This window comes from Sus scrofa, chromosome 2 (assembly GCF_000003025.6).
Source record: "Sus scrofa isolate TJ Tabasco breed Duroc chromosome 2, Sscrofa11.1, whole genome shotgun sequence".
NCBI classification, from domain to species: domain Eukaryota; kingdom Metazoa; phylum Chordata; class Mammalia; order Artiodactyla; family Suidae; genus Sus; species Sus scrofa.
In genome coordinates, this window is record NC_010444.4 from 36,825,213 (window position 1) to 36,844,526 (window position 19,314).

At 35.1% G+C, this 19,314-nt stretch overlaps 1 protein-coding gene across 9 annotated transcripts in view; it reads right to left on the minus strand.

Annotated features, from left to right (window-relative positions):
* The window catches only part of GAS2 (growth arrest specific 2), a 172,679-nt gene that overhangs the window by 112,455 nt on the left and 40,910 nt on the right, over positions 1–19,314 (minus strand). For 7 of the 9 annotated variants that reach the window (XM_021083246.1, XM_021083240.1, XM_021083242.1 and 4 more), the window contains 2 exons: positions 14,816–14,980; positions 3,405–3,526 (listed from right to left, as the gene is read on the minus strand). In XM_021083246.1, the coding sequence (XP_020938905.1) occupies positions 3,405–3,526; positions 14,816–14,960 (267 nt within the window). In that variant the 5' untranslated portion in view covers positions 14,961–14,980. Of the gene's footprint in view, positions 1–3,404; positions 3,527–14,815; positions 14,981–15,102; positions 15,194–19,314 lie in introns of those variants that run through there. The other 2 variants (XM_021083248.1, XM_021083243.1) reach the window with 2 other exon arrangements.

Consider the following 19,314-nt stretch of genomic DNA (forward strand, 5'->3'; position numbering starts at 1 on the left):
CTAATTCAGCAAAGGAACTGATCAACTCATCTATTTTCACCACTATTGTCCCTAAATTTCAAAATGTCAAGGTGGAAAATAATTACTTACACACACATGTAAGCAGACATAATATCATAAACTTATGTTATAACCTTCAATTTGAAAGTCTCTTTTTTTCCTAAGGGAAATATTTTATGCAAACGTAATTACCAGGGGTTTAGTAAATCTATTCTGGTTTAGATTTAGATTTACTAATAACAAAATGTTGCAGAATCTCATATAACAACTAATTCTGTTTATCAACAATGATGGATTGAAAACTGTAAATCTTAACAAAATTATATTTATGAACAATAATAGCTATAAAGGTATTAGTCATTTGGCTTTCCATCTTTTGAAAACTTTCTCATAAAAGGCAAAGAAAAACTAGCTGTCTTTGCATTTTTCATATAGCAAGGCACATGCTATTTGATTTAAGCTGCACTGGAAATAAGTTGTGAAATATATGAATTTTGCCAAGGACACAGAAGGTGTCAACTTCTAACTCAGAGTAAATTTGATTTTTTGAGCACTGAAAGTTAGGTCATAATGGGCATTTTTAAAGTTACACTTGTTTAATAATGACAGTTGAGTTTTTATATTAAAATGTATTTATCATAATAAGAATAAATTTGAGCTTTGCATTCAATTAAACAAATGGCTGAGGGTCAAAGAAGTATTTTAAGTTTAATAAAAGCTTGCCATAGTTTTACTCACTTTGGAAGGAAAATTTCCTTTGTTTCTATGTTTTATAGTTTCGTTATAAAAATGATATAATTTGAAATAAATGTTTCAAAGGAAATAGCTAGCAAAATTCTGACCCATACCTCTTCTCAATATTACATATCATTAAGGAAATTTGAGGTAAATATATTTGCATGTAGTAGCTATCACACGAACTATGAACTTTTATAAAATACTTGTTTTTCTTTCTTCTGGTTTCCTCTAGTTTATCTAAAATTCTCATCAGGATCTCTTAACTCTCTCAAATAGGGAAGAAAGGTAGTATTTACCAAGAGCCTTTTTTTCTGTAATGCTCTCTGATAGGCATATATGATTATTAATCTACTTTACAGATAAAGAAACTAAGACTCAGACACAGCCACTTAATAAGTAATAAAACTAGAGCCCAAGCAAAATCTGTTTAACGTCAAAGCCTTTAAGCAATAGAATAATGCTTTGGGGGCTGTCTTATGCTTGACAGTCTTATAATTCTATTTGGGGATCTTAGCTTTCATTTTCAAAAGCAAAAATTTACAAACAAAACCAGATATTTTACCTTTCCAGAGTTGTTTATTTTTTGTTACCTGCAAGGATTCAAGATCTCAAAATAGAGGCAATGAGCTCTCTTTCCTCAACAATAAATAATACAAATAGAGGGTTAAGGACCTATACAATGTTAAGATAATGCTTTCAAAAGAGTCTGGGTAAAACACTTTTTTCCCCTCTGTTAATTATTTGGAGTGAACTTTCTTTACAAACTGTCCTCCTACTGTGCATTATGTCTTCTCATTAGTAACCTGAGGTAGAGGCCAGTCACATTACAATGGAAGCCACTGCAGAAAAAGAATTTGTTTCTGAATAGTCCCAACATTGAATATGATCTTTCATAAATAATATCGTTGTGTCTGAGCTACACAAAATGAGAGAGCACTAGATCTGAAAAGAGGGCATCTATGTCAAGTTACTTACTTGACATAGTCACATCTATGCTCAGTTACTTACTGCTAGGTGATCTTTCACAAACCGCTTATGCTGCATCTACATGCAGGAAAAAAAAAGTGAACTCAGTGTTTCTCAAACTTTGCCATACATAAGAATCACCTGAAGAGGTTTTTAGACATCCCAATCCCCGGGTCATTCTCCATTAAATCAGAATGTTCAGGTATAGGAGCCAGTCCCCAGGAGTTTTTAAAGATCTTTAGGTGATTCCTATGGACAGCAAGATTTGGGAGCCACTGAATTAATTAACACTTTCACAGAGCTGCTTTTAAGATGAAAAAAAAAAAAAATGGAGGGGCTTTGTATAATATATAGTACTTTACAGAGCAACATAAAATATTATCCTCAAACTTACTACAATGTTGTAAAAAGAAATACATTGTTTTAGGGAGCTTGATCTTTTGTTTGGATTTAAGTTCAGTAATCATAATGAAACTTTACATAAATAATCAGTTTTACTGTTTTTGCCAGAGTTGCAGAAAGTTTAACAGTTGTTTTATTTTTACTATAAACTTTAACATTATTTTGACCTCATTTTTTCTTACCTTTTTTCTGTCTCTATTTAAAATTAACAAATGTGTTGTCTACAGAGTTCCCACTGTGGCTCAGAGGTAAAGAACCTGACTCATATCCATGAGGATGAGGGCTCAACCCCCGGCCCCCCTCAGTGGGTTCAGGATCTTGCACTGGTGTGGCAGTGGTGTAGGTGAGCAGCTGCAGCTCTGACTGAACCCCTAGCCTGGAAACTTCCATATGCCGCAGGTTCGGCCCTAAAAACCAAAAAAAAAAGTGTCATCTACCTTGTTCCTTTCAAAAAAGATGAAACAACACACTATAAATTTTTTTTAATAACCAGGAAAATATTAGAACAGTGTGAAGAAAAGAAATATGAGCAAAAAGAAAGAAAAGAATTTGTCCAAAGTTACTTAGTTCGATTTACTCTTACTCTTTTAATTTAATTTTATTTATTTTAATTTTTTTGTCTCTTTCCAGGGCTGCACCCAAGGCATATGGAGGTTCCCAGGCTAGGGGTCGAATCAGAGCTGTAGCCACTGGCCTACACCACAGCCACAGCAACACAGGATCCGATCCGTGTCTGCAACCTACACCACAGCTCATGGCAATGCCGGATCCTTAACCCACTGAGCAAGGCCAGGGATCGAACACACAACCTCATGGTTCCTAGTCAGATTCGTTAACCACTGAGCTACAACAGGAACTCCTACTCTTACTTAAAATGAGCAAAATTTACACATTCCAAATATTTTGTTCCAGTATTTAGCCATAATAATCTATTTGAAAACAAAGACCTATTCAATAAATCTTTCTTGGCCAGATTTTGTTCATTACTGATGACATAAGTTATTTCTCTGGTAGATTTTTAACCAATAGGTCATATTCAACAAGTTTATACACAGTATTTGTATACCATCAATTTCGATAACCTCGTATTTAATTACTTACCAAAAGGATTATATGATTTATATAATTAAGTGCAAATAACATGTCACCTAATTAAAAAGCACTCTCTGTGTTTTGTTGTGAATAGAGGCATTGATAATTTTATTTACAACAAAATCCTCAATTAAACTCAATTCATAGGCAACTACAAATGTAATCTACAACCTGGCAGTGCGTGATTTTGCCTAGGGATCTTTTACCTTTGCAGGCTTGTTAGCATCCACACTCTCTTTGAATTTCTCCTGCATAGTTTCTGCAAGTTGACAGAGCAAGGCACCATTATCCAATTTCTCCATAAAAGTTTCTGCCGTAATCTCCTTCCCTGAAGTAACAAAAAGAAATATTATAAAAGCATGATTATTCCCCAACCTAAAGGTGACATTCATGCCAACATATTTGATGCAGTTTTTATCACCAAAACTTCAATTCCAGCTGATTTACATATCTGGAATAGGTAATTACTGGAAAGAATGGTTTTCTTCGATTTATTTTTTGCTTTTTTACAGCCGCCCCTGTGGTATATGGAAGTTCCCCGGGCTGGGGGTCGAATCAGAGCTGCAGCTGCCAGCCTATGCCACAGCCACAGCAATGCCAGATCCAAGCTGTGTCTGTGATCTACACCACAAGGGGAACTCCAGTTTGCTTGGAATTTTATGTTTTCCTTTGGTCCCAAGAATCCCAACAGTCTGTATTTTCACAATAGATTTTCAACTGCTTAGAAGTTTTATTTGACATTAAAAGTGGCAAAAGAGGGAGTTCCCATCGTGGCACAGTGGAAACTAGGAACCATGAGGTTGCGGGTTCCATCCCTGGCCTCACTCAGTGGGTTAAGAATACGGCATTCCTGTGAGCTATAGTGTAGGTTGCAGACGAGGCTCAAATCCAGTGTTGCTGTGGCTGTGGCGTAGGCTGGCAGCTCTAGCTCCAATTAGAACCCTAGCCTCTGGAACCTCCATATGCTGTGGGTGTGGCCCTAAAAAGGCAAAAAAAAAAAAAAAAAAAAAAAAAAAAAGTGGCAAAAGGATGGCCGGGGTGAAAGAGTCCCACTACTCATCAAAGGGAATAAAAAACAACCAGTTAATGAAAGAACAGTTCTTTCTTAATTGAAAGAACCAGCTTTCAATGATTATACATTATGGCTCTGAGATTTGTTTGATTCTCATCCTGTGTCTCATTCAATGACTTTGGCCTGCAAGACAAGAGCCTAAAGTGGAACTGGTATTTTATGTTATGTATATACCTTTCATCACAAGAACTCCATAGCTCTCTTTTAATTTACGGTAAAGCCGCAGTACGTCAAAAAATTAACCACCACTGGCAATTTTAATAGCATGGACAATGCATAAAGCCACATCTCTAGCTTCCATTGAATTTGTTCTCCTGATTAAGATAATGTAGGTAAAATTAATGCAAGTGATAAACTCTCTGTAAGAAAACACAATTTCACTAGCCATTCTTCCCATTCCTGGTGCAGCGCTCAATATGTGGTATTATCATCTCTGCTTTTTTCTCCTTCCTCACAACCATGCATGGCTTCAGTTACTGTTCTTATCAACGTGATTCACAGTTGTCCATCCCTGACATTTGGCTGGTTTAAAGCTCTTCTTCTTTTTCATACGCTCCTGAAGTTATATTTTCTTCCTTCTTTCTTCTTTTATTTTGTAACAGCTTTTGGGGGATGTAATTCACATACCATACAACTCACCCATTTAAAGTGTATAATTCAATGGTTTTTAGTATATTCACATAGCTGTGCAATTATCATCAATGTTAGCACATTTTCTTACCCCTAAAGAAACTCTGTACCCTTTATCACTCATGATTGTTCTAATCCCACAGCCCTAAAAAAACCATTACTTTCTTTCTTATATGTTCCTCAAAACTCATTTTTCTCAAAGCTCTCTACTTTTCCTGGTTTTATAATTCTCTAAGTTTTAGACTATTTTATTTCCCTGTCTTTATTTTCTACAATTTATTGGTCACAAGTAGAGTCACGCTTCCTTCTCTTTCTAGGGCCATAATCATAACAAAAAATTTCATGATCTGATACTTCAACTCTAGCAACAAGAACTAAGCTAGTCCTTGTAGCCTCAACTTCCCCCTCAATACATATCACAATCACTGGTAAAATTAATATTGTTAAAATACCACCCTCACTTAGTCAATCTTCATCCCTATCTCATGGCCCCTAATTTTCTCCTCTACCTAAAAGATGAAATACATCCACTTTAACCCAATATCCACAGTCTTCTCATATGCCACAAATCCGCCTTTCTACCCTAACGTCCTTACACACTGCTGCCAGGTCTGTACCCTGCTTCCCAGTTCCATTAACAGACCTTTCCATTTCCACTTCCATGCCTTGGATTGGAACTTCCACTTCCATAGTCTAGGGATGGCCCCTGTCTGAAACACTCTCCTCACTTCTCTCTGCCAAGACAAGTTCGACGTTTCCCTTTAACCAGAAATCTAGAAAGAGATTCTCCCATGTACATAGATTTCCTTTATGAATGGCTCTACTCATGGGTATCACTCACTTTGGCACTCATCATACTACTTCTATTGCTAATAATAGGTTTTATATAAAGTTCCTGTCATCTTCAGTACCCTAGAAACCTCTTCAGGTATATTGTTTTGTGAGCGTTACTACGGAGTTAAGTATAAAGTTATTTATGTAGAAGGCACCTTGTAAACGTGGGCAGAGAACACATGAATTAACAAATGAAGAAACAAACTACTGGAAAATATTTAGAAAATGTTGGCTGTTACTTCTGCACAAAGTAGTTAAGTCAAAGCAAAAAAAAGAGGTATTTTAAGGTTTTACACTAAGAGTCACAGGAATAACTTTAAAGAAAAATTCATTCAGCTAAAATTCCATAAACACTTAAGATAATTATAAAACAACCGGAACAATAGATAAACTACCATCTTAAACTCACAATATCTAACGTATTTTGATTTTAAGAAACATCTGTTTGAAATTTTTTTTTTTTATAGTTTTCAGGAAGGGCAAGTAAGGGAGGAAAAAGAATTACTTTTTTTTATGTTCTTTTTTCCCTACTGGATAGTTCGCATTGAGCCTTCAGTTCGGATGATGACTTCTGCAGGTGGCAAAACAGCAGTAGTTCTAAGTACTCACCACAGAGGTAGCCTATACAGAACTACTATTATTTCAAAATTGTATGCAGCTCAACTCATTTAAAGAATGAAAGTAATAGTTTCAAGATACAAAAAGCCAGCACAACGGAATTTGTATTATGCATTCACCATGTTGGCCTGCCTTTTCTTTCTTTCTTTCGTATTTTCTAACAATAAGAAAGTTATTTTGCAAATAAGCATAAAATATTAGATGTATTTTTAAAGTCTCAATTAAAAATTTCAAGATAAAGAAGGTAAAATGTATCTAAATTGTTGAGTGATTCCTTTATAAAATATTTATAAGATTTTCTACATTTAGAAGAGGTCTCGAGGCTTTCTTATTTGATTAAGCTACATGAAAATTTAAAGATTCTATTCGTAATGTTAAGTGACAAGATGATTACAATAAATTTAAAGTAACTTGTAAATTATAAAAAGAAAAACAGCTTGCATTAAAAAGTCATTAGCAATTTTACCAAGAGGTATGATTTTTTATGCATTATACCTGAAAAAAATTAGTTACCCTGCTTTTCATGAATACTTGAGGAATTTTGCATTGGACATCTGTACCTAATGAAAAATATATTAGGTGTCAGGTTTCAATTCTATATATTTTATAGCTCCAAAAGGTGGGAGTTTTTTTTTTTTTTTTTTTTTTTTTCGCTAAAACAGACACTATTACATACTTTATAGCTGAAATGTACTGACTTCGAATGAAGGAAAAATGCAAGACAGAATTTTTTTAACCTTATATGTAACATGTAACATATTTTCCATCCAATGATTAAGAATCATAAAATATGCATTTTAAATGTATATTCCATATATGGGATGATACATTATCATATTCTTTATTGCATTAATTTTACCAAAAGTATATAAAAAACAATATAAAATTGGCTGAATTTAATCATGAAAATCCATCAGAATAGGCTATGAATTACTAATTACAGTTTCTCAAGTAAAAGTTATACAAAGTTAACTCTCTGTTAGTCAGAATCAGATCTTAATGAAAATTGTGTAGCTGGTTTGAGACATTAGGTTACAAATGCTAGAAAGAGCAGGATTATAGTATCATAGAAGCATTTCTTTCCAAAAACCTTCTTTCCACGTTGTTGGTGTATTTAGGGAAAGAAATGGCAATGAATAGATATAATTAAATCATCTTGAGGTCTGACCCACACTGGGTCGTACAGATTATTGACCTGAAGTTTAATCTAAAATAGCCAAGTCTAGAAGTAATATCTTTACTTCCTGGGTTCATAATTGTGGACTTTCATCTTCATACCATCAACTGTCTTTTTCTTTGTAGAAACTTTTCAAAGAATTTTTTGCTAAAGCTGCTTCAAGAAAAACAAAAAAATAACAACAAAAACAAAACAAAACAAAACAAAGAAACAAGCAAGCAACAGCATAGGGCTGAAGACAGTGGTGGTAATAAATGAGTAACAGTCTATCTGGAAGATTGGAGAATAACTAAGAATTTCATCTGGGTGTGCCATGATATGTAACCTGATTCACTGCAGAAGAAAACTGGTGTACTTTATCTATAAGGGTAATCCAGATATGATCAAACTCTAATCTCCACTGAACCTCCCAATCACAACCTGTTTCTCTAAGTGAAGAACTCAAAGCAACTCATCTGCTACCTTGACTCTAAAATAATTCAATGTTTTGAGATCGAAATTTGAAGACTGTGAGATAGGAGATGATTCATTATATACAAAAACCCAAGATCAGCACCTGCTCCACAGTGATTCAGTGTCTGCCCTGCATTTGTATCAAGAAAACACAGAGCTGGTTCTACTGGAAAAATTGGGTAAAAAACTTAGGGAGTAACTGCTTTGAAAGGTGTCAACTTGTGAACATGAACTTGATTCTCTAATCTTTTGAACTAGCATAAGACACCACCTTTCCTAAGGAATTTTTATTGACTACATCAAGAACATGAGAACTCTGCAGGATAAGTATCTAGTAAAAGGGCCTTAAGAAAAAAGAAAAGAAAGCTATTCTAAACTCATTATTTAGCAGCAACTCCAGTAAATAGATGCTTAGTTTTTTAATGCTAAAATTGGGTTTTCTAGAAATAAATGAAAATATTGTATATTGATCATATTAAGCATATAACAAGTGAATTTTCATTTATGTGCATATAGGAAATTCAGAAAAAGGGACAATCACCATAACATCATTTGTCATAATGCATTTCTAAGTAAAAGTAAAATCAATTCAGTTTAACTTTATTTGTAATAACTCTTAAGATTTACTCAAAGTCCCTGCATATGTCCAAACACATATTCCTACATCTCAAAGCTCTAAAATCTTTAAGAACAATGTCAATTTCTGTGATGCTTAACTACAATCTTCCCTCAAATGTATACCCCCTGTGACTCAAATGGTGTTATTAAACAAATACTAAGTGAAGGTAAAGGAAGACCATCATTTTCAAATGATTAAAGAAATGCAAATTAAAAAACAACTTGAGAACATTTATGATAGTATATTCATGTCAAAGCTAAGCCAACAACAGTCTGTCAATAATCATGAAATTTCTAGAATGTGCTTCATCTATCTGAATGATGGGCAGTTGCTATTACCTGAGACTATTCATTTAGTAACATGCTATTTATTCAAAGTAATAAGTTTTTCTCCAAGATTAATTTGTATAATCATTTGATGTTCAAATATGTCTTAAGGCCACAGTTTATTTAAAATGGGCCATACCAAAAAAAAAATAAAAATAAAAATAAAATGGGCCATACCTAGTTCATGAACAAAAATAACAAAGCAGAAAGCCTCAAGTCAAAATGAAACATGTATATTTAATATATAGCAGGGGACAATGGCCAGAGAAATGTTGTATAGGCAAGATTCTTTCTTTTCAGGTTTCTTTTGCTATCTTTTCTGAAAGTTGGTCATAAAACTCCACAGGGCCAGCTATTAGAAAACAAACTTGTTACTACAAGGATATGGGACGAGTCAGTAAATATCACATGATTTTCTCATGAATCATACTGGTTTATTACCCCATAAAGAAATCTCAACTATCATGACCATTTATTGATCTGGACTAGTTAACTTATCACAAGATAGCATCTGATTTCTAATATATAAATTTTAGTTGTCTAAAAATTGGCTATTCCAAATTTGCTACTGCTGCTTTAATTCTATACTTAAGAATCTAGAGTGGCATTTATTATTGTTACTGATTAAGCAAGTATATAGTACGTGAAAATTACAGTATTATGCCTATACATTTGGCATGAATGTAAATTATGAACCAATGAAATAATTTTCTCTATCAAATACTTCTTTTTTCTATTTTAGGGCCACACCCATGGCATATGGAGGATCCCAGGAGAGGGGTCCAATGGAGCTGTAGCCACCGGCCTACGCCATAGCCACGGCAATGCCAGATCCAAGCTGCATCTGCTACCTACACCACAGCTCATGGCAACTCCGTATCGTTAAACCATTGAGCGAGGCCAGAGACTGAACCCGCATCCTCATGGATCCTAGTCAGGTTTGTTAGTCACTGAGCCATGAAGGGGACTCCTCAAATACTTTTTATCTACCAAAAAATCTAAATATAAATCAAGTGTTCTTTAAGAAATTTCATCTTTCAATTGACGTTTTACATGAAGGATCAGAAATATCTGAATTTATGGAGTTCCTGTCGTGGCGCAGTGGTTAACGAATCCGACTAGGAACCATGAGGTTGCGGGTTCGGTCCCTGCCCTTGCTCAGTGGGTTAAGGATCCGGCGTTGCCGTGAGCTGTGGTGTAGGTTGCAGACGCGGCTCAGATCCTGCGTTGCTGTGGCTCTGGTGTAGGCCGGTGGCCACGGCTCCGATTCGACCCCTAGCCTGGGAACCTCCATATGCCGCGGGAGCGGCCCAAGAAATAGCAAAAAGACAAAAAAAAAAAAAGAAATATCTGAATTTAGAATATCATTCATATGACAAGAAAGGAAAAAAGTTACATTTTAGTCAAGCATTACTACAAAGAAATAGGAAGTTTTTTCACAAGTTAAGGTCTACAGTACAATGGCAAAATCTAATTGAAAACTTTAATTTAGTTTGTGAATTTCTACTTCATCAAAAAAATCAGGTACTTTATATTGGAGGCATGAATATGTGATGTGACAAAGAATGGAAAGAAAAGACTAGTGCCATAGAGTGGCTGTAGAAGGTCAGGCTATAGTTTACAGAGTCTTATGACTCTCTCATGACCCTTGAGGCAAAAGGAATGAGAACATCATCAAAGAATGGCATCTTGAGAACAAGACTGCTGAAGTATTGATGTTGCTGATGGAAAACCATCAGCTCTAACATTCTCAGGACTGGAGCCTTGGGGGATTTTGGGGAGGCCATAGATGGCTTGAAGCAAACAACAAATTACAGCCTGGGAGGGCTAAAACATTTATGATTATGTGCTTAGGAATGACTGTCCTAGCATATCTTGCTTCCAATAAGTTTGAAGTAAAATACCGATGTATCCCCTGCACATACAAGAAAGTAGAAAATAGTAAATAAAAACCATGAGTTGGCTCAGAGGGTGGTTATTGCCTCTTGAAGGCTGTGGTCCCCTGATCCCCACTCTATTTCTGTGTCTCTTTCTTCCTATTTCTGCAGCACTGCTGACTTCAGGACTTGGGTTGATGAGCAGGCCTCGTCAACTTTACCTGGAGACCAGATCAATTTTGAAACTACTTTTAAGATATCTGTAACTTTTAAGGAGATAAAAATTCACACTTGATAGAGAGCAGTATAGTAAAAATTTGCAAATATTTCTGAGGTGACAAAAAGGCCAGTAATAATTTTTAAATTTATCAATAAAATTTTTAAATAAATAAATGTACTTTAATGACTCTATTTCTAAAATATGTGAATATTAAATGTATCTACTATGTGTAATAAAAACATTTTTCTCCACTTTTCCTTATTATCACCACTCTTGTACATACTTCCTTTTTTTTTTTTTTTGCTTTTTAGGGCCACACTGACAGAATATGGAGGTTCCCAGGTTAGAGTCAAATCAGAGCTACAGCTGCTGGCCTACACCACAACAACGCAGGATCCAAGCCACATCTGCGACCTACACCACAGCTCACGGCAACACCAGATCCTTAACCCACTGAAGGAGGACAGGGATAGAACCCACAACCTCATGGTTCCTAGTCGGATTCATTTCCACTGCACCATGATGGGAACACCCTAGTACACATTTTCTTACTTCTAAATGTTTTATTACTTAAAATATTCTCAAGCTATTGGTCAACTTTCCAAGTTACCATGAGGATATTCACTTGAAATTTATTATCTACCTACTTTTATGAATTCGAGTCAACAGAAAGTGGTAGTTTACTATATTTTGAGATTCTTTTGAGATATCTTTTCTGAGAAAATTTCACAAGCCATCAGTTGCATTTGTGTCACCAAAGATTAGCATTAAAAAATTAGCCTTCTAATTCTTAAAAAGAAAGCTTTTTCACATATGCAAATTATTTTCTCCTTGTCTATGCATATTGATTTCAAACTGGGTCTGAAGAGATAGATTTCCTGGAAACTTAGAATCTGAAACTGGAATGGACATTAGAGATCATATACTCCAACCCCTTCATTTTATGGTTGAGGACACTGAGCCCAGAAAAGATAGCTGAGTGACTTTGGGCAAGTTTCCTACCAAGTGACAGAGCCAGAACCAGAAGCCAGGTCTCCTGACGCCCAGTTAGGAGCCAGGTCTCCTGACTTTTAGTCCAAGTATATTTCCATTACACATACACTGACTCTCTATTCTTTGAGGCTGTCTTGGGCTGCTCACACTGATCAAGCTACTTTGTAAATGATCACATTCACCAGATAAAATGCTTCTGATGACAAGTCATGGGACCTTGGAACATACATAACCTGTGTAATCAGGCTATACTCTTAATTAATCATGATGCCCCCCTGCCTAGAACATCTCAAGAGAGTCCTTGACCATGCAATAAATGACAAGCTCCTTAACATGGTCTTCAAAGCAGCATACGATCTGGCTCCAATAAATCTCATGAAACTCTCCCCCTCTGAATCTATGCTGTTGACACTAGCCTTCATTCAGTCCTTTCAATGCACCAAATTCCTTCCTATATCACACATGTCATTCCTTCCATCCAGGCCCTTTTCTCATGCTTTGTCTGGTCAGCTATTAATTACTCTTCTGATCTCAGTTTTAAATATAAGTCCCCTTTAATCCTTTTTAGTATTTTCCCAAGCCCTCTGATCATTTGTCCTACTCCCACTTGCTTGTTTAAAAACAAGTAAACATTCTTATTGCAACCTTCATCTTTTAGTGTTTATGGCAATTTCAATTCATGAACTATTTATTCAGTTACTTATTTAATATTAATTTCTTATTCAACTTACTTCGAGTTCTACAAGATTAGGTACTCTGTCTAATCTTAATCACCATTCTACCGTCCGGGACCTAGCAGACTGTGCTGGAACACAATAAACACGATAGCTAGTATTTACTACAGGTGGTTGATTCCTGTGTGTCAGACCTTGTTCTAAAGCTGGTGATCTCATTTGAATCTCCAACAATTCCATGAGGTTGGTACTAACTAGTATTATACTTATTTCGCAGATGATGAAATTCAGGCATAGTGCATTTAGACGCTTGTCCAGTATCACAGAACTAGTAAGTGGTGGAACTGATATTTGAATTCAACAATTCTGATTCTCGAGTCCATTTATTCATATAATATATTATATTGCTACACACTCAAATACTTGAATAAGTGAATGAACTTTTCCACAAAACTGAATGAACCATATCACCAAATTATAGACATGAAATAATAACAACTCATATGGAGTTTATAATATCTCAGATATTGTTCTAAGTAGTATACATATTTTAATCATATAATATCATAGCAAACCTAGTATTATTACCACTTCACAGATGTGGAAACTAAAGCACAGAAAGGTGAAATACCTTGCCCAAGATCATACTGTTAATAAGTGGCAGACCTGAGGTTCAAACACAGGCAATTTATTCTGAGTCTGTGCCTTAACTTCTATTCTATCCTGCCATACTTGTGATAGCCCACATCTGAAAAAATAGCTCAAAGTTAATAAATTACTAATATAACAATAATTAGTGACACAAAAGAGAGAGGAAACCCATCTGTTTAGGCTAAACTGACCTCTACAAGATGGAGATAAATTCTCCTCCTTATCATGAGTGAAAGGTTGCCCCTTCCTTCTGATGGATTCAGTTCCATGGCACAGAAAAGGATCTTTCTGGAGAATGATGGATGTGAAGGATGCCTTCCACATTTCTGCCCTTGCTCTTTGACGGGGCACCCTTGCAAAGGGTACCACCTGCATGCCATTTGCTGTAGCCCTTGTTAGACTACACAGAACTGTCAAAAACATGTGCAAACAGTGGGAAAAAAGGAAATATCTAACTCTAGGATAAAAGCTTAAAGAAATGCACAAGCAACGTAAAAATCCAGAGCCATGGTGAGCAAAAGGAAAAAATCTTGCTAAAATGTACTAAAACCTCTCCAAACCTTGCTAAAATTTCAGATACACAAGTGCTCTTCACTAAACTCTCTAGAAAGTGAGGATAACAACACTTACCTTGAAGGAATTCTTTCAGTAATAAAATAATACTCATGAAATCCTTTCTGTCAGTGATAAAGCGCCATACAAATTCTATGTTTTTACTCAATATTCAAATCGCATATATTATAAACTTAATAAAGACCCGTTTCTCGGGTCTTAAATCACTTTTGTTCTCTGCGAAAAATTACTAGTGAAAATAGCATTGCTATATATGATGATCCTTTAAATGTATGATTCCATTTCGCCCATGGTTGAATATGCTAGCACAACAGAAACCAAAAAAAGAGGCAGTCTTAGGATGACATAGCATTTTTCTCAAAGATGATCCTTTTGGAAGAGTACTTAAGAACAAAAGTGTAATGAAAATAAAAATTTTAGTTCAAGGTTGGATGACTCTAGTCAGCTCATGTGGACAAAAGATAGATGTTATTGCACTAGAATCTGGGTATTCAGCAGTTTTAGAAGGTGTGCTATTAAAGTAGGGCAAAGAAATCTAGTTTTAGAAGCCAGATTTCACAGACTGTGGCCTGTGTGCAGTGCCAAAAGAATAGGCCAAACCTGCCAGTTGTGGAAAGAAAGGTAAAAATAAATCAAATCAGAGTATAGATGAAATAAGCAATTTGACCAAATAGTTCCACATTTCAATGCATAATACTGGAATTACTAAGCACAGTTAATGTGAGAGACACTGGGAAATTCATTTAAATTTTCCCTATGCTTTAGGACTCTCAGATGCAAAATGAGAATAATAAAAGTCTTTCTTTCTAAGGGGCTCCTGCATGCTTAGAAGGAAAACTCTACATGAGCAAGGGAAAAGTCTGTTATCTTTGCTGACAAAATGAGATCATTTTACCTTACCTAACAGATTGGTTAACCACAAGGCCAGATCTTCTTTCATCGGCAGCAAATTAGCTTCATGTCTGCTGGCCAGCCATTGGCTGTACTGATGCATATCAGAGAGGCCAGGTCCACTGCGTACCTTTGGGCTCAGAGCAGTGCACATTATTTATCCACTTCTAATACCTGTTTGGAAACAAAAGAGCAATTTTTTTCTTTTTTCTTTTTATATTACTCAATGAATTTATCACATTTATAGTTGTACAATGATCATCACAATCCAATTTTATAACATTTCCATCCCATACCCCCAGCGCTTTTTATACAGACTTTTCTTGTTAAAATCTTGTGGCCAATGACATAGTAAGGAACAGGATCTGCGGACATTTTGATGACTGGTCAGGTTATTAATTATTAACCCCCTAGGAAACACTATTTGCTTTATCTGTATGGTCCTGTCACTTTTGACCAACTACTTGGTTAGGAAACAGCAGCAATCAAAGGTCAAATAGAGAAAATCAAACAGTAAGCTCTATGCTTGTGTAAAACATCATATTGAAAAAAGGCCCTTTGGAAGGCAAGAAATTCCACTTATTCAAAAACAATAAAAGGTAGCTGATTAAAATTTTGATATCCAAATTGTAAAATCCCATTGTTTGTGTTAATTTTTGAAAATATAGATTTCCACAAAAATTTAGGACTGAATACTAGCAATGACAATATTGGCAAAATTCCTTATAAACATATGATCACTACTCTTAAAACTATTACCTACGAGATTAAGCACAGCACTTGGTTCTTTGCAGATGGCCAAGTAATCTCAGATTTATAATTTAGAGAATTAGGTGGGAGACAGGGGAGACTGTGCTTTTAAAGAGTCTCTTTACTTATTTTATAATTAATGAAAACAAAAACAAAGAGGAAAGGTAACTTAGCTAAGATCACATAGCTTGATCAAGGCAGTGCCAGGCTTGAACTTGGGTCTTCATACTCTAAGACCATTACTGCTTTCAGAACGACACATTTTACAAAATAGTGTTATCAAGAACCAGGAGCTCCTGTTGTGGCACAGTGGACATGAATCCGATTAGGAACCATGAGGTTGCGGGTTCAATCCCTGGCCTCGCTCAGTGGGTTAAGGATCCGGCGTTGCCATGAGCTGTGGTGTAGGTCGCAGACGCGGCTCGGATCTGGTGTTGCTGTGGTTGTGGCATAGGCCGGCAGTTATAGCTCTGATTAGCCCCCTAGCCTGGGAACCTCCATATGCTGCAGGGATGGCCCTCAAGAAAAAAAAAAAAAAAGAACCCATAGAAAACCCCAGGAATCACACCATAGTTCTAATAAATACCACCACAGGTTTTCTTTTTTCATACTTTGTATCTTTCCACTGTATATATTTTGCATACTAGGGTTTGTTTGTAATCATCTTTAGAGTAGAAGTAATTATAAATCTTACATATACAAAATAAGGATGATTTCACTAACCTATGAGTAACACTGTCCTCTATGTGGGTTACAGAAAAGATGTATGAATATATCTTTGGCCTTGAAGGTAGAAGTTTTTTATGCATTATTCATAAGACCTAAGACTACAAAAGTAATATTGGAGCAATAAGTAATAAACTAGGAAGTTTAACCATGTGTAGAATTCCATTTTATATGCAAATAGTGCTATAAAATAATCAAATGCATTATGACTGAATGAAAATGAAAATGTTTACAAATGGCGAGAAGTAGGTTTATATGTCAGCTGTATTTATTACTAATAGTACTTTAAGTTTACCCATATAAGTTATGTACACTCTTGTTGGTTTTATTACTTGAAACTTTACACATCGTTCCTTTCCAATTAATCTCAAACTCTAATTCTCTTAGTCTAAGTTTTGTCTTTTAAAGACTGATTTAAAAAATAAATAAATAAGATACTGGTGTTCAGAAAACGTGAAATGTGACAGTCACCCAAACACTCTGCTGTAGCATTAGAAAAGATGGCTAGGATCATGACTAAACACCTAGTGTCTTAAATATATAATTTAAAAGCTCAGACAAGTTCATTTCCAAAGCAAGTGCGCTTTGAAGTACACTTTGAAAAGTAAAGACTAAGTTTTTTTGAAAATATTTTCTATAAATCTCTCTCCAGTTATCTAAAGTGATAGCTAGTGAAAACTTGGAATATTTTTTAATACTCCCTGTCATATGCTATTAAATTGTCTGTATAGGGCTCAGAAAAATCACAAATGTCTCTTTTCTTTGGTAGTTAATCATGGTATTATCCATATAAGTCCTAAAGTTTTCTCCAAGCCCTGTGATTAAACCAGAAAACTAAAACATTTTTGCCCTAGTTCTTTAAAAAAAATAGGTCTAATTCAAGGAGAATAAAACATCTCCCAGGAGCTGGTTAGGATTTCTATAGGCTAGCAAGCCTCAGAAATGGACATTTAAGTAATAACACATTTAAGCACATGATTCATACATTTAAATAACTAATTGAAATCTTAAAAGGGTTACCTCTAAAATGCCTTTCTTCTCAAGACACAATCTCTCCCACTACTTTCCCGAAAGTGAGATGTGGTAGTTGAGTAACTTTACCTACATCCCATTATGTGTTCTGCAACTTCCCTTTGAGCATCAGAGTCCTATTTTGCTTTGTAAAAGCAAGAAGACACCTCAGGTTCTTAAGCTCATTGTCCAGCAAAGAATTCATCAGGGGATAGTTTACAGTAAGCCTAATGGCATGTAACAGTTTCAGTGAGCCAAAGGGACACAATCTGTCCCCTCAATACTTCTTCTTAACAGTGAAGTTTTTATTTTCCTTGACAGTAGCACATTTATTTCTCATGTAGTCTTTCCTGCATTTTGCCAGAAATGTAATTCAAACTATCTTCTAATATTTACAGATGACCATTAAGTAAAAATAATAAGAATAATTAAGTGATGTTTGTCATGCTGCTTTGTGTATAAAAGTTATATACAAAGTGGGGAAAACAAACAAACAAACAAACAAAAAACAAACAGTGTTATATTTTCCCAGGAGGAAAAGTAGGAGAAAGAAGTCTTGTGGGCAGTTAACATGCAACAGAAGGTAAATGATTAAACACAGGCCAAATACATAGACACTTAAGGCCACTAAGATAGATAGGGACTCTTCTGCATAAGTCCCTTTTGAAAAAAATAACGACGTTCATCCAAATTTGTCTGATCCTTTTTTCACATTTTAAATCATCATCAAACTTGGCATGACTCTATGGTTTAGCTGAAAGTCACTACATGGAAGTCTTGGATTTAAATATGGCAGAGACATGAACAGGAAAAATGGAAATGAACATAGCTAGCAGGATCAAAATTTGCAGTGTGAAAGAATTACCCCATGTTGAAGCAGTTTCCAAATGAAATGACTAAATTGGGGTGGACAAAGGTCAAAGAAATTTATATTATCCAGAGAAAAAGATCACTACAGGATTATAAACCTTTCATAATTTTCAACAAATATTTAATCCATCTGAGTGGATTGAATTAGATCACGAAGAACAAATGAAAGAAAAAAGTAATTTCCAATCTTCTGAATTCATTCAAAAGTTTTCAAAAACCACAAGAGATTCCAAGGGGTAGCTTTTAAAGACAGAAAATGAAATGATTAATGATACACTAGGCTTAAAGAAAAAAAATTAGGTTTTGGAGAAGGAAAATTTCTTTTTTTATATAACATATCTCTATACTAAAGAGTTCACCATTAATATTCATATTATCTAAACATTTTAACAGCTTGATAAGTAACTTCGGTAATTAATAAGCCAAGCCAATTACTCTTAAAAAAGGAGTAAGGACACAAATGCTTCTATGTCTCCTCCAAACCATGGCTTCTCCAAGCTTTATGGGTCTAAAAATGGATAACTCAACCCTCAGGATTTGGAATCCATAAAAATAAAACTTAAAGGGAAAAACATGCAGAAACTTAATACAGAATTCTTCAAAAAATGTGTGTATTTTTTTTTCTTTCTTTCCATAGAAGTGATTCTGGAATAACCATTATGAATATGATGAGACTTGAACTAGCCCTGGGGAAGAAGAAAAAATTAATGACTCCGTAAGTAAAATATCACATGTTTAAAGACTCTGTTTAGTCTGTTGCTCCAGAATCCCAATTGAAGACATCATAGTTTTGACTCTGAAGGAAAAGTACTCTTTTTCGCCACCTAGAGGTGTGCTTTAATTATGACCAAGATGGTTTCCGGTCTCTGCTGACAGGTTATAAAATAATGTATGGCAATACTGCATAAGAAATAAACTGGAAATAAAGAAAAATAAAAATAAAGTGATAAATATTATACCACTACTATCTGATATGAGATTCCACTAACAAGCCTGATTAATAGAATATTATAGCTGGAATCAGAAGTCCTACGGCCAAATACTGGCTCCACTATCACTTAGTAGTTGTTCTATTCTAGTTACATGACTTTTTTTCTCTTTGTACTTGAGTTCTCCAGTATGTACAATGGAGGCTAATATCTCAAATATAC